Source organism: Scyliorhinus canicula, chromosome 1 (genome assembly GCF_902713615.1).
Source record: "Scyliorhinus canicula chromosome 1, sScyCan1.1, whole genome shotgun sequence".
Classification (NCBI taxonomy): domain Eukaryota; kingdom Metazoa; phylum Chordata; class Chondrichthyes; order Carcharhiniformes; family Scyliorhinidae; genus Scyliorhinus; species Scyliorhinus canicula.
The window spans coordinates 225,878,590-225,904,883 of NC_052146.1; the positions used below are offsets into that span (position 1 = coordinate 225,878,590).

The 26,294-nt window shown below is 46.0% G+C and overlaps 1 protein-coding gene across 4 annotated transcripts in view; it reads left to right on the forward strand.

Annotated features, from left to right (window-relative positions):
* The window catches only part of rps6ka2 (ribosomal protein S6 kinase, polypeptide 2), a 498,908-nt gene that overhangs the window by 46,545 nt on the left and 426,069 nt on the right, over nt 1-26,294 (forward strand). The window contains exons 1-2 of one of the 4 annotated variants that reach the window (XM_038808519.1): nt 8,183-8,646; nt 24,955-25,110. The exons of 2 other annotated variants lie outside the window; for them this stretch is intronic. In XM_038808519.1, coding sequence (XP_038664447.1) covers nt 25,108-25,110 — 3 coding nt within the window. In that variant the 5' untranslated portion in view covers nt 8,183-8,646; nt 24,955-25,107. Of the gene's footprint in view, nt 1-8,181; nt 8,647-24,954; nt 25,111-26,294 lie in introns of those variants that run through there. One more of the 4 variants, XM_038808509.1, reaches the window with a different exon arrangement.

Consider the following 26,294-nt stretch of genomic DNA (forward strand, 5'->3'; position numbering starts at 1 on the left):
ATGGGCCTGCGCAAACAATTTAAATCTTTACTACTTACCCAGCAGTCACTCTGTCCTCACTCCGACTGGATTCAGTTGGAAACTCCCAACAGTAAGTTTTTTAAAAATTTACTCCCCTTCTCAGCAAGCACTCACTCAGCAACCACTGCGCCCCGCACGATAACACCTCAGGGAAAAGAAAAACTACTTACCAGTCACCAGTCAATCACCTGCTGGCTGTGGCGTCACGGTTCTACTTCTACCTGCCCTCTAATCTCCCTCTTTATCTTTACTCGGCTGGGATCCTTACAGTGATTGTTTTTATTTTGGTTAGAGGAGGAGGTAGGGAGGGAAACACTGAAGAAGTGTTTGGGATTTAACTGTCACTTGACAACAGCTCGTCCAAATAATGGGGAAAATGTAACACCAGAGACTTTGAACAGTATTTTGTATTTGTGTTCATAATAATACTAACAAAATCAAGGGACAGCATTGAGAAAATAATTTAAAACAATCACTAATAATAGAGAAAATAAATTAGGAAAACTATTGGAAGCAACAGCTAACAATTCCCATGGACCTGATCATCTACGTCCTCGGTTCTGTAATGAGTGGCTGCTCCGATAATGAAATGAAAAATGAAAATGAAAATCGCTTCTTGTCACGAGTAGGCTTCAAATGAAGTTACTGTGAAAAGCCCCTAGTCACCACATTCCGGTGCCTGTTTGGGGAGGCTGTTACGGGAACCTTTGCTTGCAACCTTCAAAAAATCTAAAATGGTTCCAGTGGATTGAAAAAGCACAGAAGTAACATCTCAATTTAAGAAAAGAGGGGGACTGAAGGCAGGGAGCTACAGATAGGTTAACCTAACATCTATCACTGGGAAAATGCTAGAATTCATTATTAAGCAATGTCACAGGGCATTCAGAAAATCATAATACAATCAGGCAACGTTTTATGAAAGTGAAATCATGTTTGACAAATTTGTGAGCATTCTTTAATGATGCCACAAAATGCGTGGATAATGGGGAACCAGTAGATGTTCTGCATTTAGACTTTTAATCAAAAAAATTGATAATGTGCCACATAAAATGTTACTACACAAAATAAGAGCTCATGGTGTCAGACGTAATATATTAACATGGATACAGCATTGGTTAACTCCTATAGAACAGAGAACATACAGAGCAGAAGGAGGCCATTCAGCCATTGTCTGCATCGACCCACTTAAACCCTCACTTCCACCCTATCCCCATAACCCAATAACCCCCCCTAACCTTTTTGGTCACTAAGGGCAATTTATCATGGCCAATCCACCTAAACTGCACGTCTTTGGACTGTGGGAGGAAACCGGAGCACCCGGAGGAAACCCACACAGACACGGGGAGGACATGTAGACTCCGCACAGACAGTGACCCAGCGGGGAATCGAACCTGGGACCCTGGCGCTGTGAAGCCACAGTGCTATCCACTTGTGCTACCGCGCTGCCCCATATGACACAGAAAGTCAGTATAAATGAGTAGTTTTCAAGTTGGCAGATTGTAATTAGTGGGGTGGCACAGGAATCCATGCCAGGATCTCAACTATTCACATTCTATGGTAATGGCTTGGATGAAGGAACTGAGCAAATTCTAGCCAAATGTGTTGATGGTACAAATGTAGGGCAAAGCAGGTTGCGAGGAGGATACAAAGAGTCCGTAAAGGGATAGAGATAATTTTATTGAGCTCGAGAGGCTGAGTGTCCTACCCCTGCTCCCCATATTTCTCATGTAAGTTTCAGGTCTGAGATATTTTAGCTCACCCTGTCTAATTCAAATGCCATTGGCCACCCAAAAATGCAACTGGCTTGGGAGGAACAGGGAGTTGCCGCACAGCTGCTGGCTTGCAGGTAAGGGGAAGAGCAGTTTTCAGGTGGTCTCGTGGACAGGGATAGTAGGGTGGATGCACGATATGCAGGTTGTAATCTTTCCGGCGTTTCCTGGAATAACCCGCCTGTTCCTCCTGACCCTAAAAAAAAGTGTTCATTTACCTGATGGACCTCTGGCCTTTTCACTGACTGCCAAATGGCAGTAGTGGGATCCTCACATAGACCCCAACTGAAATCCTTTTTACCCTCCTACAGATTTCATGGAATCGCGAATCAGAGAATCCAGAACTGTTTTTCATTGGAATCAATTGTGTTCCACGTGGCGCTAGTGCTAGCCACTTAACGTCCGCTGAATCAGTCCAGGTGCAGAACCAGTTTTGTGGTCTTGGAAGTCCATGAATCCTGCTCCGGCGTCAACACTTAGGGTGGGATACTCCGGCCGTGCCCTTCCCGTGACTGGAAATTCCCGCCTGAGGTCAAAGAACCTTACATGGCCCGTGTCCCGCCCGTGGCGATCTTGCGGTGGGCGGGGCGGAAGAAACCGGCAACCGGCCCTTAGTCTCAGGAACGGAGAATCGTGCCCCCTTTCTGTAATGAAGTGAGCAGAACTGCACATAGTACTCAAATTGTGCCCTAACTAATGTTTTATATAGGTCCAGCATAATTTCCCTGCTCTTATGTTCTATGCTTCAGCTAATGAATGAGAGGAGTCCATGTTCGTTCTTAACCACTTCAGTGACCTGTCCTGCTATCTTCATGGATCTGTGGACATTCACTGCAAGGTCCCTCACTTCCTCAATGTCTCTCAATGTCCCCCATTTATTGTACAATCCTTTGTCTTGTTTGACCTCCACAAATGCATCACCTTGCACGTCTTTGGATTGAATTCCGTTTGCCTCTTTTCTGCCCACCTGAGCAGTCTATTGATATCTTCCTGCAGTCTACAGCAATCCCTCTCCCTGTTAGCCACGTGGCCAGTTTACTTCCAAATCATTTATGCCACATAAAGTTGGAGACCTAGTACTGAGCTCTGCCTGCAGAACCCCACTGAGGGCATTCTTCCAGTCACAAAAACGAATTGTGTTCACTGATAACAGTCTGACGTGTCATTATGGACAGTCCAATTAGAAAAGGGATATGTTTGGTTGACTTTTCCCTTCTCCCTGCTCCTGCTTTTCTTTGTTCTCCTTTTCCTCCTCCACAGCAGCTTGTCATACAGCTGGGGGTTGGGACGGTGCCCTCATTATGGTTTGGTTCTGCAGGATGTAGCAGACTATGATGAATGATGACACATGCTCTGGCGAGTACTTGCAGAGCTCTTCCAGAAGGTCCAGTCAGCAGAAGTGTTCATTGAGCATCCAAATCTTATATTTGATGTTTTGGGTGACAGTCTGGCTCTCATTGTATAAATCCTGGCCACATGTGGTTGGGTTGCACATTTGAGTCCTGACCCAGGCTGTCAGAGAATTGGCCTCATCACCAAATAAACGGCCACTGGTTTGATGAGGCTGGTCAAATAATGATGGTAATGTAAATGTCGCCTCAGTCCCAGCAGACCATAGTCTGCTCTCTCCTTTCAGAGCTGACTGGTGGTGATTTAACCTGAGGATCAACATACCTTAGGTGAGGGGCAAGGTTGAGAAGGGGGGGCCTTCATGTATAACCTCAGCCGGTACGGAAATTGAACCCGTGCTGTTGGCGTACCTTACATTACAAACTAGCGTGGTAGTACAGTGGATTTGGACAGAATGAAGGCATCCTGCTTCCTGCCAGGATGTTGGGCATTCACCTGCATAGTGTGCTGAGCATAGTCACACACAAACCCTTTTCAATTGTGCTAATTCTCTGGATTTGGGTGTGGCACCTACATAGCCACCTGTGTGCAGTCAGTAACAGCCCACTCCACTGGGAAGCTTGTTCTCCCTGTGAAAACAAGTATGTGCTCTCTTTGCTTCTGACTGGTCAAAGAGAATTATATCTACTGCCCTCTACTGGTATAAAGAGTTTCTGTCACATCCCTTATTCAGCAATAGATGGCAAACTGGGATCTAGTTCGAGATCTAGCCTGAAAAGATCTAGTGCACAGAAATCATGGTCATCCTTGCCCTACTCAGAGTTTTCTGAACTGCCTGCAAGAGTTGATAGGTTTCAGTGAAGCATCACACACACATACACGCAGATCCTGTTGCTCGTTCTGGGTGAGTGTGCTTAACACTCAATTGGCTCTGTTTTATTCCTTAGCTCTAGAGTCGCCAGGTATCTTTATGATACCGCCACGAGGTTCAAGTTCAAGTTCAGATCAATGACTCAATACACCAGTTAGTAAGTTCAAACAAGACACGTTTATTATTACACAGTTATTTACTACTCATGCATATAATACTAAGACTAAACTATTCCTACCACTACTAGGCTAATACTTATTTGGAATAAGGGAACTGCCGGATCAGGCTCTTGCTCTGTCCTGGATCCGCAGGCTTCCAGTTGGTGTGGACTAAAGGGATCAGGAGTGTCTAATCTCGTAGCAGGCATTGTATGACACTTACTTGTTGGTGTAGCAATTGGCCAGGCCTCTCCTTCTCACGTTTAAGTTCTTAGAGAGCTGCTGCAAAGGTGTTCTGCTGGGAGCTAAGAGATCAAATTCGTCTTGGGACCTTACTTTTATAGGTCCCAGGGGCTTCGCGCCCTTTTGGGCGGACCCCTAACTCACTGGCAATCGATTGGGGCTCATCCCAAACGATTGATACGAATCCCCCAATACTGAGGCTGTTCCTCGATCGCGGGGCGGTTCTTTCTAACTTGTTTGTGTCCTTTTGTTTCAGACTCCGTTGGCACCGAGAAGTCTGACCTGCTATAGAATGTTTTGATTGGAGCTAATTGTTGTGTCCATTGTGCCCGGGAATCACGGGGAATCGCTCAATTAGTATGCAAACTTGCTAGTTTCTATGCTGTCTGGTTTCTTCACAGACAGAATACACAGAGAGGTTCTGCAACCTGCTTGCCTTTTTGACATTGTCCAATTTTCCCTGAATGCGTTTCAATTCTCCATTTTATGTCGGGAAGTGGCCAGCTTCGGTGGCTACAATCCGCACTAAGATTAGAGTAAGAAGTATTCTCTCTGAAGACACTTGGGAAGGTGTGGCGCCTATCTAAGAGCTCTATTCCCCCTCACCCTCTTCTCTTTATGAGCAGCCTGTTCAAGAACTCTCTATCCTGCTACAGGCCAATTGAGATAGAAACTACAGCGGTGTCGAGGGTGGTAGGGTCCAGGGTCAAGCCAGGCTGGGGACTCGCGATATTTGGGTTTGGGGTGGAGCCGGGAGTGCAGGAGGTGAAAGAGGCCGATGTTTTGGCCTTTGCGTCCCTAGTAGCCCGGCGGAGGATCTTGCTGCAATGGAAAGATGCGAGACCTCCGAGCGTGGAGACCTGGATCAATGACATTCATTAAGCTGGAGAGGGTCAAATTTGCCCTGAGGGGGTCGGTACAGGGGTTCTTTAGGAGGTAGCAGCCTTTGCTCAACTTTCTGGCTGAACGATAAGGAACTAGGTCAGCAGCAGCAGCAACCCAAGGGAGGGGGGGGAAAGGGAGGGGGGAAAGGGGGGGGGGTTCTCAGGGGGGTATTGTTTAAGTTAATTTGCTTATTGTTAATTTATTTTGTTGTTTATTGGGTTTGGAGGGGGTGGGGGGGGTTCGGTACATGCGTTGTTACGGGTGCTGGGGGGTGTTTATTATTGTTATTATTATTATTGTTCTGTTGCTATATATTTTTCAAAAAATTCCAATAAAAATTATTTTAAAAAAAAAGAGATAGAAACTACAGCGACTAAGATGTTCGACCAGATGCTTGGAGGCAGAACTGAGTCCTTCACCAAACTTGCACCACCACTCCTTGTTCTCTTCAGTAACTTTAACCGGCACAAGGAAATTCAAAGCACTTCTACAAACTCAGACAAAACCAATAGAGATCAATCAGCGGCTAATCTGAATGATCCCTTTGAAAAGTGGTGTCTCTGGCCTGTTGCAGAACAGGGATTCCCCTGTGTGAGGTTAAGAGAGGATGTCAACTTGAGTGCTCAGATTGAAAATGGCAATGCCAGGGTCACGAAAAACAGAAATTGCTGGAAATGCTCAGGAAGTCAGGCAACGTCTGAAGAGAGATACAGAGTTGATGGCCAGAACCTTGTTGTAGTGTTGAGCGTCGCAACGGTGGAACTGGGAGTGCGTGAGGCTCCTGCTCATAGGCAGGGTGGCTGGCCACACGCAATGATGTGGCAGCCAGCCAATCAGATACTCATGGGTGAGGTGCCTGATCAATCTTGCGGCAGGGATGGGCAGGAAGTCGATGACCCCGACATTACCTCATGGCATTGTAGGTATGGGTGCCATATTTAAAGGGCACCCAGAAAGGCATTAATTCTCTCCAACCAGCAGCTGGCATGTGGCTGTGTAATGCCGCGAGACTACAGCTGCTGTTAGAAATGTCTGCAGTGGAATTCTCTGTCGGCAGGATCCTCCAGGCCGTCTGCAGTGGAGTGGCCACAATGGGGAACCCCATTGGCCGGCTGCAGGATCGGGGAATCTCTCTGCAGGTGGGGGCGCACCACGCCGGAAAACGCAGTTTGCCGACCGTCCCTGATCTTTCCCCCCTAGGTTACTTCAACTACTGGTAGCATCTACTCATCTTTCCTCATCAGACCTACCCCCAATCAATCATTCTTCGGATACTGTCAGTAGACACTGACTTTTCCTGTGTAGTCCAGCTTCCTCCTTCTGTCGAACCACGAACTCTAATAGGTTCGCCATGACCGACCCTCCCTCCCTCTCTGCCTCACTTGTTCAGCTATGTCCCAATCCCCTTGAACTGCCACCACCCAATCTCAACACATCAATGCCCCCTCTCCTGTGTCCAACAAAGTTCCCTATCTAAGAAAAACGGCTTCTACTCAGTCCAAATCCACCAGGAAAATTCCATGCCTGATATATACTACTTTTAATCATCCATGAATCTGAAGCACATGTTTCTGGTTCACTGCAGAGTTGATTCATAGAATACCTACAGTGTAGAAGGAATCAATTCAGCGCATTGTGTCTACACCAAGCCTCCGAACGAGCACCCCACCATTGCCCACTCCCCCACCATATCCCTGCAACCCCACCTAACCTTTAGGACACCACGGGTAATTTAGCATGCCAATCCACCTCACCTTCACATCTTTGGACTGTGGGAGGAAACTGGAGCACCTGGAGGAAACCCAGGCAGACACAGGGAGAACGTACAAACTCCACACAGACAGTCACCCGAGGCTGGAATTAAACCCAGATCCTTGGCGCTGTGTGACAGCTGTGCTAACCACTATGTCATTGTGTTGCCCTGAGGTATCATTTAGTCTCGTGAAAAGGTGTTTTAATGAATATACATGATAGGTTAAATAGGCAAATAGGTTCCTGCTGCTCCTGAAGCTCGATCCAGGTCAACCTAAATTCCCTACCTTCCCTTTGCTTCCCACGCATTCAAATGCACCCACCCATCTCGTTTTTCACCGCTGGTCAACACCAAAATCCAGCCAACATTTCAGCTCTGTTCGGATGAACGGTGACCATTGATCTGAAATATTAACTCTGCTTCTCTTCACAGATACTGCCTGACCTGCTGCAGATTTTCAGCATTTTCTGTTTTTATTTTGCCTTTGTGAAGTCAGCATTACAAACTCACAGAAGTCATCATAGGCCTGGCCTGCTTATGCTCCTCATACCTGTGCTAACGCTGTCATCAACGTGGTGTCAGCACCGTATAAACTTGCAGCATCTGAGTCTTGATTAAATATTGTTGCAGGCAGGCATTGTTTGAAGTAATCCTGTCAGATTTATTCCTGTATAATCCCTAATGTATCCGGGCAAACCCACTGCATCATTAAATAATACTATACCAATCGAAGGCATTGTTACTGAAAGATGAATTGCCATTTCCTTTCTTAGACCTACTCACTTCATAGATTTTAATTTTAGGCACAAATCAAAGACCCTGGCTTAAAATGAAGGATTTGTTTTCCAATAATCTGGCAACAAAAACAAAAAATGTCTTCACTTCATCAGTCATCCTCTTTTCTCTGTTTTAATGGCTGAGTAAAGAAGCTTGAGTAGTGAGAAACAAACAGGTTAATCAAACCTTTGTGTTTGGAGAGAAAAGATAGCCTCTTAATGAGCTGATTCCAGTGAGCGGAGGTGGGAGTGGGGCAGGAGGGGGGTGCTGCTGAATTCACTTCAGACAGCAGCTGGAGTTCAGTAATCTTTGACTTTTTTTTGGGAAGGGTCAGGATAACTAATCTGTTTTGAAGTGGATTTTGAGCAAGCCGCAGCTTTGGGACAGCCGCTCAAATTGGCGAGCCCATCCAATTTTTTTTCCACCTCTGGTCTTTAAGCATTAAGCAGGATGTTATTCCATCGGTAAAAGGATAGCGAGGCTGTGTGTTCAGAAACTGCCTAGTCTTGCTTGCAGTTCTCCATCAGTGTGATGACAAACAGTGATGAGAGGACGGTGGCTGTGCACTGTTTACACCTGATTCTGGCTGTGAAACAGAACCTGCACAATCTTTTTAAATCTGTCACCACGTTTGCAGGTGATATGTTTGTGCTGACGTGCTTAAGCTAAGTGGGTCACAGAGGTTATTGGCAAAGAAGATGAGAGGTGCTTGTATAGTTGGAGAGCTTTCTTCGAGTTTCTGTAGCAGCTATCTGTGGCTTTCGTAGGAAAATGATGAGACTGCCTCAACAAAAACTCAGAAGGCTCTTTATAAAGAGGGTAAGACAAATTATTTCCTCCTTCTGAGAAAATTAATAGTATTGTTTGACGGACCTCTCTTTGCAGAGTTTTACCATTACAAGTTAGCCTGAATACAGGCAGCGTGTAAATAATCAGTTGGCTATTAACCCTTAGACAGCCACTGTGATATTTTTGCACCAAAATTTAAATATCTGTAGGGGAATTGAGATCTGAGATAGAATTAAACAGACAAAAAAGATGCTTGAAAAAAACAGTTGGTTTCTAGTTCTGGGTTAAAATGCGGACTGATAAATAATTAGAGGTCGCACGGTAGCATAGTGGTTAGCACTGTGGCTTCACAGCATCAGGGTCCCAGGTTTGATTCCCCGCGGGGTCACTGTCTGCGCGGAGTATGGACGTCATCCCTGTGGTCTGCTTGGGTTTCCTCTGGGTGTTCTGGTTTCCTCCCACAGTCCAAAGACATGCAGGTTAGGTGGATTGGCCATGATAAATTGCACTGAGTGACCAAAAAGGTTAGGAGGGGTTATTGGGTTAGGGAGACAGGGTGGAAGTGAGGCCTTAATGGGTCGGTGCAGACTTGATGGGCCGAATGGCCTCCTTCTGCACTCTATGTTCTATGTTCGAAAATAGTGAGTTATGATAAGGAAGTAATCTGACCAAAGGTCTACAATGACGCCCACTCCATGAAAGTTGTACCGTGTACAATTGACAGTTCTGATCCTTTTTGAAATTACTATCTTGAAATTATACAATCACAGAAATTACTGCACAGAAGCAAGTCAGTCAGTCATTATGCTCTAGCTGTGCTAACTCTTCAAACAATATAATCTAATTTCCCCGTCCGTCAGTCATTGAATCCTTAAATTCAATTCTCTCTTAAGTATTGGCATTATCTCTCTTATTAGCTACTGGTGATAAAGTAGTCATGCCCTAATGGCCTGTGTGAAATTATTTATTTTAATTTCCTTCAGTATTCTATTCATAATCCTGATTCTGGGACCCATTTGTTTCCCATTTATCAACCAGTGGGAGCTATCTCGCTATTTACCTTCTGAAATGCTTTCAGAATTTTCTCAACCTCTTTGAATTCCCCCTTAATGTCTGTTCCAGAGAGATGTCATTGTTTATGATATTGGAACTGATTGCCACTGTACACTTTGCCTCGCTCACATTTCCTTCCCTGAATGCGCAGAGTCAGAACAGGGAATTAGTCCATCTCGTCCACCATGTTCAATGTATCTGTGTCAGACTTTAACGCACAAACACGCAACTACATACAGAGACACACATAGGCACACAGAAATAATGGCCAGAATCCTCCGGTCATTGCAATTCTATTTTCCCTCCAACAATGCACCAGTGGGTTTCCCGGAGACGTGGGATTGTTACAATAGGAAATCCCATTGACGATAATAATAATCGTTTATTATCACAAGTAGGCTTCAATGAAGTTACTGTGAAAAGCCCCTAGTCGGTACATTCCGGTGCCTGTTCTGGGAGGACGGTACGGGAATCGAACCCGCGCTGCTGGCCTTGTTCTGCATTACGAGCCAGCTGTTTAGCCCACTGTGCTAAACCAGCCAAACGGCTGGAAGATAGAATCCCGCCACCAGCGAACAACGTGCGGCCGGGAAACACGGTGGTTAGGGGAAACGGAGAATCCCAACCAATATTTCCACTGTAAATACAATGGTTGTGACCTGATATTCCAGTCTCAGCTAAAGCAAAGGATCATGAAGAACAGGAGTTCCTGCCCCGAACCTTCTACACAATTTCTCAGAGCATTCAATCTGATCATGACTAATCTGCTCGTCAACTCCATTTCCTTGCCTTTGCTCCATATCCCCAACTAACCAGCTCCATAGCTAACAAAATCATATTATTCTTGGTATTGAAAGTTTTAACTGTCCCAGCATCCACAACCTCTGGGGGAGAATGTTCTAAATTTCTACTACACTTTAGGCAGGTGTTTTACAGCCCTCTCGTGGAGGGGGGGGGGGGGGGGGGGGGAGGGACAGTAGAATGTGACAAGCCATTCAAAGGTCTATTGACTTTGGGGGGGGAACACAGGAAGATCCCACTGGTGAGAGGGGCATAAAATCCAGTCCTTGGCCTTTAAATGGGATAGATTTCCAGTCACATGGTGAAACCTTGTTTCCTGCAGAATTCCACTTGATTTACATTGTTATAACCATTTCCAATGGGCCATTTGCCCAAATCATTTCTTTTCTTTTTTTTGCATGGAGGGAGCATTTCTGAATAAGTTTGTAAAACATCTTTCCATCCATGACACAATCACTAGAATTCTTTGTAATGATCAACATCCTAAGGAGGCAGCGTAGTTCCCTTCAAAAGCAAAGACCCTGATATGAACTGTTAGGGCATTGGGAGAAGATTATTCATTATCACAAGGGAAACTTAAAGTAAGCTTAGTGCAGGACCTACATCGTACATGGCAGGCACACCATATTTTATTTGGAGTTTGCCGTTGATTGTGCACCAGCAGATGTGACGAGACAACCATTTTAGTGAATATATTTGAATAGCAAATCCCAAACTGGAATTTGGAGGCGTTGGAAGCAAAAGAGGAAGAACTTGATTCAGAATGGTCAACGGCTGTTTCCCACTTCAATGATAACTCCCATGGGGGGGGTGGCACGGTGGAGTAGTGGTTGGTACTGCTGCCTCACAGCGCCGCAGACCCCGGTTCGATCCTGGCTCCTGCTCACTGTCCGTGTGGAGTTTGCACATTCTCCCCATGTCTGCGTGGGTCCCACACCCACAACCCAAAAACATGAGCAGGGTAGGTGGATTGGCCACGCTAAATTGCCCCTTAATTGGAGAAAAAGAATTGGGCACTGTAAATTTGTTTTAAAAAATAATACTTCCCTTGAGGTACAGCTGGGAAGGGGAGCTGCAAAATAGATATTCTGTCCCTGACGGAAGGAAGAAGCCTGATGTTGAAGCATGGCTGGTGGTGTTTGAGGATCAGTTCAGCAGCAGCAACATTCTGTCATGTGCTGGGATTCCTGGTTAGCTTTAATGACCTACCCAGATCGGGAAAAATAAGTCCAGTTGCACATTCACGTACATTCTGTTGTATACATGACTTCCATGCTCACCGTACACAACACCTCTCCCGCCCCACTCACTCTGCCTTTTCAAGAATACCCGATTGCATCGTTCCCCACATCCATTTACTATGCAAGTTCACCCAATTACCTTTCCATATTTTCAGGACTGCTTTATCTCAGTAGCATTGGAGGGGGATGGTGGGGAAAGAGTAATCAGTGCTCCTTGCATCTGGTTCTAAAATCAGTCTAGCAGTGGTAACCAACTGAACCATACATTGATAAGGGCACCCCTGGCATCATGGGCTGCAATGTAAAGAGTTTCTGCTGCATTGGCATCATCATCATCCTCTTCATTGTCTTCCTCCTCATGCTCCTATTTCTTCTATTCTTCCTTTTCCTCCTCCTCAGATTTTTTCGCGGACAAAAATCGGTGCCTGTGCCTTGTTTATCCTGCTGACCCAATCCTTGGGTGCATCAGAGCTGGAAAGGCACGGCAGTACTGCCATATCCGACACTCTCCTGTATTGTGTTGCCAGATCCTGGGACCCTGAGTTGCTGAACCTCTGGAACCGGTGTGAGAAAGAAAAAAAATGTAAAGGCTTTTGGGGACTGCTGACTGGAAAGAGCCCATGAGGATGAATTTCCTTAAAGTTGTACCTGCTCCACTCCTGTAAATGCACTGAGAATAAGGTGGAAACCCCATTTACATGCACATGTTATGCTGGCAGAGCCAGAGCAGGGGTAGTAGCAGGTCAGAGGAAACTCATACATAAAACATACAAAGAAAATAGAATAGGCGATTCGACCCTTCAAGCCTGCTCCACCATTCATTATTATCATGGCTGATCATCAAATTCAACACCCTGATCCAGCCTTTCCCTCCATACAACTTGATCCCTTTAGCCCCAAGAGCTATATCTAATTCCTTCTTGAAATCACACAATGTTTTGGCATCAAATACTTTTTGTGGTAGCGAATTCCACAGATTCACCACTCTCAAGGTGGAGAAATTTCTCCTCACCTCAGTCCTAAAAGGTTTACACCTTATAATCAAACTATGACCCCTGGTTCTGGATTCCCCCACCATCGGGAATATTCCCTCTGAATCTACCCTGTCTAACCCTGTTAGAATTGTATAAGTTTCTATGAGATCCCCTCTCACTCTTCTAAACTCCAATGAATATAGTCCCAACCAACTTAGTCTCTCCTCATATGACAATCTTGCCATCCCAGGAACCAGCCTTGTAAACCCTCCATAGCAAGAACCCCCTTCCTCAGATAAGGACACCAAAACTGTACACAATACTTCAGGTGTGGCCTCACCAATGCCCTATACAATAGCAGTAAACGCTGTTCCTATACTCAAATCCTCTTGCCATGAAGGCCAATATACCATTTGCCTTTTTTACTGCCTGTTATACTTGCATGCTGACTTTCAGTGACCAATGCATGAGGAAATACAGTACTTACAGGCAGCTGGTTTTCTGGAGAGACACCTTGGACGGATTCTCCGTTGCCCGACCCCGATATCGTAATTGGGGATCGGGTGAAGAATCGATTCTGACGCTCAAATAGGGGCCGGTGTTGGTTTGAGCAGTCAGTCATTCTCCGGCCCCCCTGGAAATGACATAATCAGTGGCGCGCCGCACACCATTGCAATAGCGTTGGAACGTCATCGGCAGGCCCTCCCGAGATGCTCTGCCCCCGCTGGGCTGAGTTCACGACAGCACGGGTCACATGTTGTCTCAGCAGCCAGGGACCCGGCGGCCGTTGCGGACTGTGTCCAATGCCGCCACATTCGGCCGGAATCCATGTCACTGGCCGCGGAGAGGGGGCTTCCACGAGGGCTGAGGGGACTGGTGGGGGGGGGGTGACCAGGGAGTGGCCAAGGGATGGCCTGTGGGGCTGCGGATGGTGGGTCAGGTCCGGGTACGGCCGGCGCCATGTTGTACGGTGTGACCACTGCAGGTCGTCAACTGTGCGTATGCGTGGCCAGGGGCCCGGCCATTTTGTGTCCGTTTTCAGCACGAGAGCCGGGAGTTTCACCCAGCACCGCGGCTAGTTCGTCACCGGTCCTGGAATCGATGAGGGGTCGATGTTGATTTTTTAGTCGTAAAACACCCGCAAATTCTCCGTTCGAGCTGGCACTTAGCTACTGAAATGGAGAATCCAGCCCCTTATTTCTCATCAAACTGGGTCTTCAGCTCAAGGTTTGCACTCAGGCCTCTAATGTTTTGGGAGACACTTTATTTCTTTGCTCTCAGCTCGTGGTTTGTCTTCAGGCCCCGGAAGTGTCAAGGAACACCACCCAAAGGCTTGCTGGAGAGTGGCCTTCTGGAGACAATTAGCTGGATCGTTTTGGACAGATTTAGTTGCATCTCTTCACTGGGCTGCCAGAATCAAAACTGAAAACAAACTCTGAAAAACATATCAGTGGGGTCAGATCAAATCACTACAGTTACCAGGCAGATCACAGCCTTTTGGGCCAATTCATTGACTGCCAGCCAATCAATCAAACTGTGTCCTCACTGATGCTGGCCAGTATCACCAGTATAAACCTCCCAGCCTTCAAGATTCTTCTGATTGAATTTAAGGTACAGGCTTCTGACTGGCTGCTTGCCTTAAAATCCATCAATCATCCATAGATCAAATAGGGAATAAACAGAAAGGACCCTTACACAAGACACATGTAATCCCATGCTCTTTAACTTTACATAGTAATCTGCTATGTAACACCTTGTCAAAAGCCTTCTGAAAGCCTAAATAAGCCACATCCACTGGTTCTCACTGATCAACTCTACTATCTACATCTTCACATTCCAGGCACTAAGGAATGGCAGTATAAGTGCAGGGAGCCTGGTCTCTGCGAGTAATGGGAAAACAGCCTTGATATCTGTAAACAAAGCACAGGCTGGCAGTGACTATCCTCAACAGTCTGATTTTCATTTCATTTCATTTCATTTCATTTACCCATGCAATCTAGAGTCCTCTCACAAATAAGCGCAACCAGAGAGAGTGCAGCCACTTCACATAATTAGAGGCCCAATTAAAGGTCTGCCATTTTTATGAGGGTAGGCTGGGCCCCCCTCTTATGTGAGGAGGCTGCCAGGTTCATGGAGGCAGTATCCTTTCTGCAACCCAGTGCAGGTGGAAGCACTGTAGCCTGAAGTCATGATTGTAGACACTAAATGTCCCGCGGCCCAAAGGATCCTCTCAGAGGGTTTTCCCCTCCATCCCATGGAGACTATGTTATGACCTCCTCAGGGACAAAACACTATGTTTTATCTGATTCCCCTCAAACACAATGGAATATGAACTCCCAGGTAATTGAGGGGGCAGAGCCTCCCCTGACTGGAAGGAACTTCACAGTATGTAAACCCCGGCCTAGGTGCAGGTCGGGAAGGGTGCCCCTTCAGGGTGAGGAGTTGTAGTACTTGTGGTTATTGTGCACAGTGTAAATAGGCCTCATTCATATCCAACCTACCGTACATTCCATGAAGTCTCTTCCTTCAGCAACTATACCTCTTCATTCACCTGAGGAAGGAGCTGTGCTCCGAAAGCTAGTTATTCGAAACAAACCTGTCGGACTTTAACCTGGTGTTGGAAGACTTTTGATTGTGCTCACCCCAGTTCAACGCCGGCATCGCCACATCATGGTCACCAAATAGATAGTTCAGAATTTCTACTGGTTTGCATCGATTTTGGTTGAAATTGGCCAAAAATGTACAAAGATTGCAAAATATTAACAAAAATTACATCCAGCCTAAATCCAAATTCCGCAATGTTTAATGGCCACACACAAAAATTGTTATGACTCCAGATCAATATAAGAAGCCTGACAAGTTTCCTTCGATTGCACCCTGAACATTTGAGGAGGCTTTTTGAATTAAACTTAAACTTAGGACGCGGGACAGAGTGTCCGCACTGTCGTAAACGCCGTCGCGTTTCACAACGCCGCGAAACGGGCCCGAGCACTAGGAATTCTGGCCCCCACAGGGGTTCACGCTGCTCCAGCCTCACTTCCTGGCGCACACTGGGGTGGCGCCAACTCGCGCATGCACAGTGGCAACGCGCCAACCCGCACATGCGTGGTGGCTTTACGGAACGTGCCGACCCCGACACACAACATGGCGCGGGGGGGGGGGGGGGGGGGGGGGGAGAGGCCAGCCCGCCGATTGATGGGACCCGATCGTGGGCCAGACCACATCGGAGGCCCCCCCCACCCTACCCCCCGGCCAACCCCCGGCCAACCCCCGACCCTTCGCGCTGCATTCCCGCCGGTAGTGACAGGTATGGGCGCCGCTGGCGGGACTCTGCTTTTTCCACGCGGCTGCTCGGCCCATCCGGGCCGGAGAATCGGCGGCCCGGCATCGGACAGCGGCCCACGACCTGTGCTGCGTCAAACCCAGCGCCGCAAATGCCGCTGATTCTCTGTACCTCGGAGAATCGCACGCTGGCGCCGGGGCGGCGTGGCGGGGTTGCGCTGATTCTCCGGCACGGTGCGGGGCTTAATGTTTACCCCAGAGGCTTCAGTAGGCATGTTTTTCAAACGTTTCTCAATATTTTTTTCTATGAGGAAACTACCTAGTGTATGTTAACGAATCTAATAAATAGCAGAGTAAAGATTTTTAAAACACATTTTCATTGATTTAAAATCAAGTTATTCACAGGTGGAATAATACACACACTGATTAAAAATGCTCTTTCTTTGTAAGAAGACCCATTCATAGCCGCCTCTTCTGTATGTCTCAATGGAAACAAAACAATTACATTCCATTGCGCTGACTACTGATTAATGAGAGATTATACATTTGTGGTGATGCAAATGAGTTTGGACAGGAACATGAATCATAACTTCACTTTGGAAAAGTAAAGCAGTTTCAAGTAGAATTTGTGTCTAGATTACCGATTGAGCCAAACTGGAACCACCACATTCAGTTAATTTTCATTCCGACCACATTGATCTAATTTTGAGGCCGATTATTGACTCGGTGCATTAACTCTACTGCAGTCTTTTTTGTGATATTCAACAGTGGAAATATAGAGGAGTTCCTTCTCCCTTTCCCCTTCAGGCGTTGATCAAAGTGTTATTTCAAAGATAGGGCAAACTTCTTGAGGAGTTAAATCCAACTTGTTAACTAATGATTTGCCTAGGTATTAAGTTCATTCCACCTTTAGTGGAAACAGAACAGTATATTCTACTGTAACTAAGCTTAAATGCTACCAATGTCGCCTCTGACCAACAGATTTGGATCAATTGATTCAGTGTGATAGGGTATCCTAGCAGCAGAGCTGGCATCGTTATATACTGATCTACATTCAAAACATCGCAGGAATTAATTAACAAATGTCATCTGCTCTTCCTTAACAAGCAATTACCATTCAGTTTAGTCATTTATGATTTTTAGAACATGAATTTTTCCCCTATCCTGAATTTTGCATTCCTCCCAGACCTCTCCCTATTTTCAGAAATCCAAAGAAGTTGCCAAAATCTTGGTCCATTCCTCACCCCATTATGGATGCTAAAGACGCACATATAACACGTACAGTTTTCCCCATCCCTCCTTCTCCATGTGGATGAGAAGAACAAAGAACAAAGAACAAAGAAAATTACAGCACAGGAACAGGCCCTTCGGCCCTCCCAGCCTGCGCCAATCCAGATCCTTTATCTAAACCTGTCTCCTATTTTCCAAGGTCTACTTCCCTCTGTTCCCGTCCATTCATATACCTGTCTAGATGCCTCTTAAATGATGCTATCGTGCCCGCCTCTACCACCTCTGCTGGTAAAGCGTTCCAGGCACCCACCACCCTCTGCGTTAAAAACTTTCCACACCTTTCCACGCACATCTCCCTTAAACCTTCCCCCTCTCACCTTGAAATCGTGACCCCTTGTAACTGACACCCCCACTCTTGGGAAGAGCTTGTTGCTATCCACCCTGTCCATACCTCTCATAATTTTGTAGACCTCAATCAGGTCCCCCCTCAACCTCCATCTTTCCAACGAAAACAATCCTAATCTACTCAACCTTTCTTCATAGCTAGCACCCTCCATACCAGGCAACATCCTGGTGAACCTGCCCTTCACCCTCTCCAAAGCATCCACATCCTTCTGGTAATGTGGCGACCAGAACTGCACGCAGTATTCCAAACGTGGCCGAACCAAAGTCCTATACAACTGTAACATGACCTGCCAACTCCTGTACTCAATACCCCGTCCGATGAAGGCAAGCATGCTGTATGCCTTCTTGACCACTCTATCAACCTGCGTTGCCACCTTCAGGGTACAATGGACCTGAACTCCCAGATCTCTCTGTACATCAATTTTCCCCACGACCCTTCCATTGACCATATAGTCCGATCTTGAAGTTGATCTTCCAAAATGCATCACCTCGCATTTGCCTGGATTGAACTCCATCTGCCATTTCTCTGCCCAACTCTCCAATCTATCTATATTTTGTTGTATTCTCTGACAGTCCTCCTCGCTACCTGCAACTCCACCAATCTTAGTATCATCTACAAACTTGCTAATCAGACCACCTATACCTTCCTCCAGGTCATTTATGTAGATCACAAACAGCAGTGGTCCGAGCACGGATCCCTGTGGAACACCACTAGTCACCCTTCTCCATTTTGAGACACTCCCTTCCACCACTACTCTCTGTCTCCTGTTGCCCAGCCAGTTCTTTATCCATCTAGCTAGTACACCCTGAATCCCATACGACTTCACTTTTTCCATCAACCTGCCATGGGAAACCTTATTAAACACCTTACTAAAATCCATGTATACGACATCTACAGCCCTTCCCTCATCAATTAACTTTGTCACTTCCTCAAAGAATTCTATTAGGTTTGTAAGACATGACCTTCCCTGCACAAAACCATGCTGCCTATCACTGATAAGTCTATTTTCTTCCAGATGTGAATAGATCCTATCCCTCAGTATCTTCTCCAACAGTTTGCCTACCACTGACGTCAAGCTCACAGGTCTATAATTCCCTGGATTATCCCTGCTACCCTTCTTAAACAAAGGGACAATATTAGCAATTCTCCCATCCTCCGGGACCTCACCTGTGCTCAAGGATGCTGCAAAGATATCTGTTAAGGCCCCAGGTATTTCGACCCTCGCTTCCCTCAGTAACCTGGGATAGATCCCATCCGGTCCTGGGGACTTGTCCACCTTAATGTCTTTTAGAATACCCAAAACTTCCCCTTTCCGTATGACAACTTGACCTAGAGTATTTAAACATCCATCCCTAGCCTCAACATCCGTCTTGTCCCTCTCCTTTGTGAATACCGATGCAAAGTACTCATTAAGAATCTCACCCATTTCCTCTGAGTCCACGCATAAATTCCATCTTTTGTCTTTGAGTGGGCTAATCCTTTCTCTAGTTACCCTCTTGCTCCTTACATACGAATAAAAGGCTTTGGGATTTTCCTTAACCCTGTTAGCCAAAGATATTTCATGACCCCTTTTAGCCCTCTTTATTGCGCGTTTGAGATTCGTCCTACTTTCCTGATATTCCTCCAAAGCTTCAACAGTTTTGAGTTGCCTCGATCCTATGTATGCTTCCTTTTTCATCTTAGCTAGTCTCACAATTTCACCCGTCATCCATGGTTCCCAAATCTTGCCATTTCTATCTTTCATTTTCACAGGAACATGTCTGTCCTGCACTCTAATCAACCTTTCCTTAAAAGACTCCCACATTTCAAATGTGGATTTACCCTTAAACAGCTGCTCCCAATCCACATTCCCTAGCTCCAGCCGAATTTTGTTATACTCTGCCTTTCCCCAATTTAGTACTCTTCCTTTCGGACCACTCTTGTCCTTGTCCATGAGTATTCTAAAACTTACGGAATTGTGATCGCTATTCCCAAAGTAATAACCAACTGAAACATCAACCACCTGGCCGGGGTCATTCCCCAATACCAGGTCCAGTATAGCCCCTTCCCGAGTTGGACTATTTACATACTGCTCTAAAAAACTCTCCTGGATGCTCCTTACAAACTCTGTTCCATCTACGCCTCCAACACTACATGAGTCTCATTCAATGTTGGGAAGTTAAAATCTCCCATCACAACCACCCTATTGCTCCTACATTTTTCTATAATCTGTTTGCATATTTGTACCTCTACTTCATGCTCGCTTTTGGGAGGTCTGTAGTAAAGTCCCAACAATGTTACTGCACCCTTCCTATTTCTCAGCTCCACCCATATTGCCTCAGTGCACGAATCCTCCATCATGCCCTCCTTAATCACAGCTGTGATATCATCTCTGATGAGTAATGCAACTCCTCCACCCCTTCTACCTCCCTCTCTATCCCTCCTGAAGCATCTATACCTTGGGATATTCAGTTGCCAGTCCTGCCCTTCCCTCAACCAGGTCTCAGTAATACCAATAACATCATATTCCCAGGTACTGATCCAAGCCCTAAATTCATCTGCCTTACCTGCTACACTTCTCGCATTAAAACAAATGCACCTCAGACCACCTGTCCCTTTGCGTTCATCATCTCTTCCCTGTCTACTCTTCCCCTTAGTCACAATGAGTTTATTGTCTCATACCTTACTGGCTTTAGTTGCTACTTCTAACTTCCTAATCTGACCTCTAACTTCCTAATCTGGTTCCCATTCCCCTGCCACTTTAGTTTAAAAGCTCCCCAACAGTGTTAGCAAAAGCACCCCCTAGGACATTGGTTCCAGTCCTGCCCAGGTGTAATGGTCCCACCGCCCTCAGAACCGGTTCCAATGTCACAAAGATCTGAACTCCTCCCTCCTGCACCATCTCTCAAGCCACGTATTCATTCTGATTATTCTTGAATTTCTACTCTGACTGTCCCGTGGTACTGGTAGCAATCCTGAGATTACTACCTGTGAGGTCCTACTTTTTAACTTATCTCCTAACTCCCTAAATTCTGATTGTAGGACCTCATCCCTTTTTTTACCTATATCGTTGGTGCCTATATGCACCACGACAATTGGCTGTTCACCCTCCCCCTTTAGTATGTCCTGCAGCTGATCGGAGACATCCCTGACCCGAGCACCCGGGAGGCAACATACCATTCGGGGGTCTCGTTTTCGACCACAGAAACGCCTGTCTACTCCCCTTACAATTGAATCCCCTATGACTATAGCCCTGCCAGTCTTTTTCCCGCCCTTCTGTGCAGCAGAGCCAGCCACGGTGCCATGAGCCTGGCTACTACTGCCTTGCCCTGGTGAGTCATCTCCCCCAACAGTATCCAAAACGGTATACCTGTTTTGGAGGGAGATGACCGCAGGGGACACCTACACTGCCTTCCTGCTCTTTCTCTGCCTTTTGGTCACCCATTCCCTGTCTCCCTCACCAATCCTAATCTGCGGTGTGACCAACTCACTGAACGTGCTAGCCACGACCTCCTCAGCATCGCGGATGTCCTCAGCATCGCGGATGCTCCAAAGTGAGTCCATCCGCAGCTCCAGAGCCGTCATGCGGTCTAACAGGAGCTGCAGCTGGACACACTTCCCACACATGAAGGAGTCAGGGGCATCAGCCGCGTCCCTGAACTCCCACACTGCGCACAAGGAGCATAACACGGGTCTGGGATCTCCTGCCATTTTTACCCTTTACCTTAACTGATTACAAATATAGTATCAAATAATTAATAAGTGAAAGGAATAAAGATTTTACTTACCAATCACAATACTCACCAACACACGAAGAGTTAAATTTCTCCCAGCAACTGCTAACTGGAGCACTTTCCTTGCCAGCCAATAAGGCCACTGCTTTGCTGTGATGTCACCCTTCAAGGTAAGTTTTTAAAGAGATAAACTTACCTTCCCACGCATTAATGCTTATCCATCTGTAAAAGTAGGGGGAATCATGACTGGAGACCCACTTGCAGAACATCATGTGCCACTGAGTTCTATTGCCTCTGCAGGATTGTTTAAAGAAAAATTAAGCTCTCATTTTCAAAGACCTCGGGCGGAATTCTCCGAACCCCGTGCCGATGCCGGAATGCGATTCTTCGCAGAGCAGAAAATTGGGGCCACTGGGGCCAGCGTGGTCTGCGCGGCGCCAGTTGGGGTATGCGCCAAATCTCCGGCCCGGATGGGCCGAGCGGCCGTCAACAAAAAGCTGAGTCCCACCGGCACCGTTCTAGCATCCTCTGAGCCGGCGGGACCTCGGCATTGAAGGGTCCGGGGGCGGCCTGAGTGAGGGGGGAGAGGGGTGGTCCGACACCGCGGGGGGGGGGGGGGGGCTCCGTAGTGGCCTGGCCCGCAATCAGGACCCACCAATCGGCAGGCCGGCCTCTCTGTCAGGGGGCCTCCTTTCCTCCGCACCGGCTTCTGCAGCCCTGCGGCATTTCGTGTCGGGGCCGGTGCGGGGAAGAATGCCACTGCGCATGCGCTAGTTGGTGCCGGGCCAACTGCACATGCGTGGACCGTGCAGCACCGGGTTCATGCAGTGATCGGCAGCTGGAGCGACGTGGGCCACTCCAGCGCCATGCTACCCCACTGTGGCCCGGAGAATCAGGTCTCGGAACGGGCGCGGTGCCAGAGTAAAACACTCCCGTTTTTACCCCGGCGTCGGCACTTAGCCGCCCGATGGGAGAATCCCGCCCCTCATTCCACATTGACTTTACCTTTGCAGTCATGGGCAGAAGTTCAACCCATGAGCGCATATAACAGACAGTTTCAGTGACCTGACTCTCAAATGGCCGGCTTTGCTGATTCAGTATTGGGGCAGCAATCAGCAAAGTTCTCTAGGGTGGAGTAGAGATTAATGACCTGTATTGGAATGTCAGCCTCATATATGTACACAAATCCTGAAGTGGGTCTTGACCTCTCAACTCTTTGATTCAAGCAGGAACAGTTGTTTTCAATCCACCCTGTCCATGCCTCTCATAATCTTGTACACCTCTATCAGGTCGCCCCTCAGTCTCCACTGATTTTGACTGCACTGCTGTGGAAGGATGGTGAAAGCAGATTCAATAAAAACTATCAAATGGTAATTGGATAAAGACTTGAAGAAGAACCAATTGCAGGAATATAGCGAAAAGGACAGAAGCATGGGACTGTCTCAATAGTTCTTTCAAAGACCTGGCTGGAGCAATGGTCCATACCAGGTCAGAACATTTAAACAATACACAAGAGAATCGAGTCTTTGCAAAAAAACCGAGGGAACTGGAAAATCTTTTTTTGCAGTTGGTGAAAAGGCCTTGCATTCAAGTTAGATCATGGTGCCACCAAGAGGTCCCGCTCAGTACTGAGAGCTTCATCATGATCGCTTCCCTAAATGGTAACAGGTTACTGTCTATTTTCATTTTCAGCTACATTGATCTACAAATAATTGTTGTGTATTCGTGTCTGTTCCTAGTTGGAACAAGGTCACTTTAAGAGTTCAATCATGTGACATGTTGATGGTGTCATTTGCAGTTTGGGTGGGTTAACTGACAGTCAGTCTATTGTAGAGCCTGTTGAGTTAACTCCTTTCTAATGAAGCCCTTGTTTTGTTTGTACCATTGTGGTCTGCAAGCCTCTCTTTTAAAATACAATAAAGAAACGGAAGATCTATAAACTATAAGTAAACATTCCTTTGGCTAAATAGCATTCAAAAGTGCATTTTGCAGAAGATATAAAGGATTGAGTTTTATATTCCTAGTTAATATCATCATGGAACAATCAGGAAAAAAAATCAAATTGACATCTATAATCTAATGAATTACAGTTTGAACATAGACCATACAGTGCAAAAGGAGGCCATTCTGCTCATCGAGTCTACACCGACCCATGTAAGCCCTTACTTCAACCCTATCCCCTTAACCTTTTTTTGGACACTAAGGGCAATTTAGCATGGCCAATCCACCTAACCTGCATGTCTTTGGACTGTGGGAGGAAACCGGAGCAAACCCACGCAGACACGGGGAGAACGTGCAGGCTCTGCACAGATAATGTCCCAGCAGGGAAGCAAACCTGGGACCCTGGAGTTGTGAAACCACAGTGCTAACCACTATGCTACTGTGCTGCCCTGGGAAACTATTGAAATATTTGGAAGTGGATTTACTTTTCTGATTGGCACACATAAGTACAAGATAAACCAGAATTCATGAATGTCGCAGTTGAGGTCTGTTGTTTTGAAAACATTTTTTCTTCGATTAATTTTTCAAACAATTGGTGAAAGGAGGATTTGAGCAAACTTTAGCTTCAGCCTGTTCAGATGGACAGTGTGTGCTGTGTATTCAATAAAGAGATGTTACTTGGAGGAAGAAATAGCTTAGCTCATGAACTGCGACCAAAGTGTTTGACTCGCAGAAGAGGAAGTTGTTTTATTGGTTACATTATAATGTCATTGTGCGGCCTTTGACAGGATTAGCATAACTCATATTACCTGCCTGTTACGCTGCTTCTGTTTCTGGATTGTCTACACCAATATATATAAAACACAAACATTTTCCTACCATATCATTAATTAAAGAAATCGCTGAGCCAATGATCAAGATTCTGACCTTGTGAAATCAGAGTCTTGTAGTGGTTAATAATAATTAGAGTTGGTGAATTGTGAGCTGCTGCTCTGGGATTTATGTGACATAATGTTGCCTTTAAATCATCAGCTTGTCGTAAACTTCAACATGAAGAAACATGCTGCTGCCTCGACTGCACTTTTCCTGTTGATAAACCGTCTCAACACAACTCAAGGACTCTTCACGAAGGACACTTACATGTGAACTTTTGAACTCAGTCTCCACCCTCATATTTGCATGTGCTTTCTGTCCGCCATGTTCCCATCCCCTCCTGTAATTGTTTACAATGATGGTGACCCTGCCTGAAACATATGGAACTGCTTTGTGACTGTGGTGATATGCATCACTGTAGTTACACAAGGGGTTAATGTAAGTACACATAGACTAGCTAGACACTAGAGGGAGTACCAGAGACATGACACACAGACACTCAACAAATAGGTCAGTAAGATAGGACACGACCAATGGGCATTCACGATACACACAGAGGTGACACTACCACAGGGGGCATTACTCCAACCCATATATAAAGGACACAGCACCCATGATCTTCCTCTTTCCAGTGGAGACACTCAGTGAGTACAGACACAGGGTTGATTCAACATCACACCCATCACGTGGATTGTAGCAGACTGGTTCGTCAGTCTGAGTAGCTATAGAACGATTAACAGTAGAGGCGAATCCGAGTAGAAGAATTGTAAATAGTTCAATAAACGTGTTGCAGTTATCTCCACATCTGGACCTTCCTTTGTCAGAGTGAACATCAAGGAAGCAGCTTATGCTACGCCAAGAGCATAACAAGACAGTGACCTTATCAGCCAGTGAGTTGAGAGAATGGCTGAGATGGTGAACATTGCTGTTGGCTTCTACTCCCCTGCGAAGTGGACCAGGAATTACTGGTACCATCTATGGTAATTCCTACATTCTTGAACAATTGACACTAACAAATGCGATATATATAAGAATTGAATCAGTGCATTACCTTCAGTGGATTGAACAGAAGCACCTCGAGTGACTGAGAACTGGGGTTTACGGGTTGGAATCTGTTCTCTCTGGACAGCACCTGTGCATTGCCAGGATTTTGGACATTGGTGGGTTTCATATCAAGCTTGTGTGAGGAGTAATTTTTTTATTTCAGATATTTTACTGAAATTGCTAAGGAATTATTTGACATCTACAATGAGGGTATGTTGAAGCCCACACAGATTTTACATATGATCAGGAGGGGACCATTTCTAGTCCCTTCTATATAGGGAGGGAGGTTGGAGAGTGAACCTGGGATCAGTGCCAGCACATTGCAGACCTTATCTTCACATAGTTCTATCTGTGAAAATGAGGTCCAAATGCACTGAGATCCTTACATCAATTTAGCAATTCAACCTCAGTGACATCACAGAAACAGCCCACGCAAAGGGAAGCTTAAAACTAAACAAAACTAGGATCTGGCTTTTATTGTGTATGAAGGATGTTGTTTTACAGATAGTAGGTAAGGTATTATGGTATTGGTTAGACTGTTGAATATTCATGGATAAATAAAATACAAGATCATAAAGATTAGCTGCTGTATGTTGCTGCTCTGAGTGATTTGGCTAAAAGCATTCAGAGTAAGAAACCAGCTGCAGAGTTGCCATGGTAACTGAAGCCACCTTGTTGCCAGGGGTTTTGTGTCATGGTTCTTTCAAGATAAGTGACATAGAAAAGTAGAGAGGTGACAATTGTTGAGTGTAGCTGAACAGGACTCCGCTTGCTGCTATTTCAAAGTAACTTACAAATCCCTTGGTGTTTAATAGAAAGCCATGTTACTTTTAATTTTGGGGCTTGGCATTTAGAAAAGAGCGGGACTTGGTATTTGCAGCTACAGATATATTCAAATAAATGGGGCCATTGATTTGTATTTCATAGGATCAGGTCAGCTCTGGTTGAAAAACAATTGTGATGAGGTTTTTCCACAATTGATTTCTCCACCAATTCTTCCAGTGAAGTATTTTGGGCACCAGTCTCATTCTGCTCACTTTGACAGGCTTCCGACACCATTCAAAGCTATCTCAAAAACTCACTGAGGCTGGGTGTGGGAGCAGGAGAACGGGAAAAATGT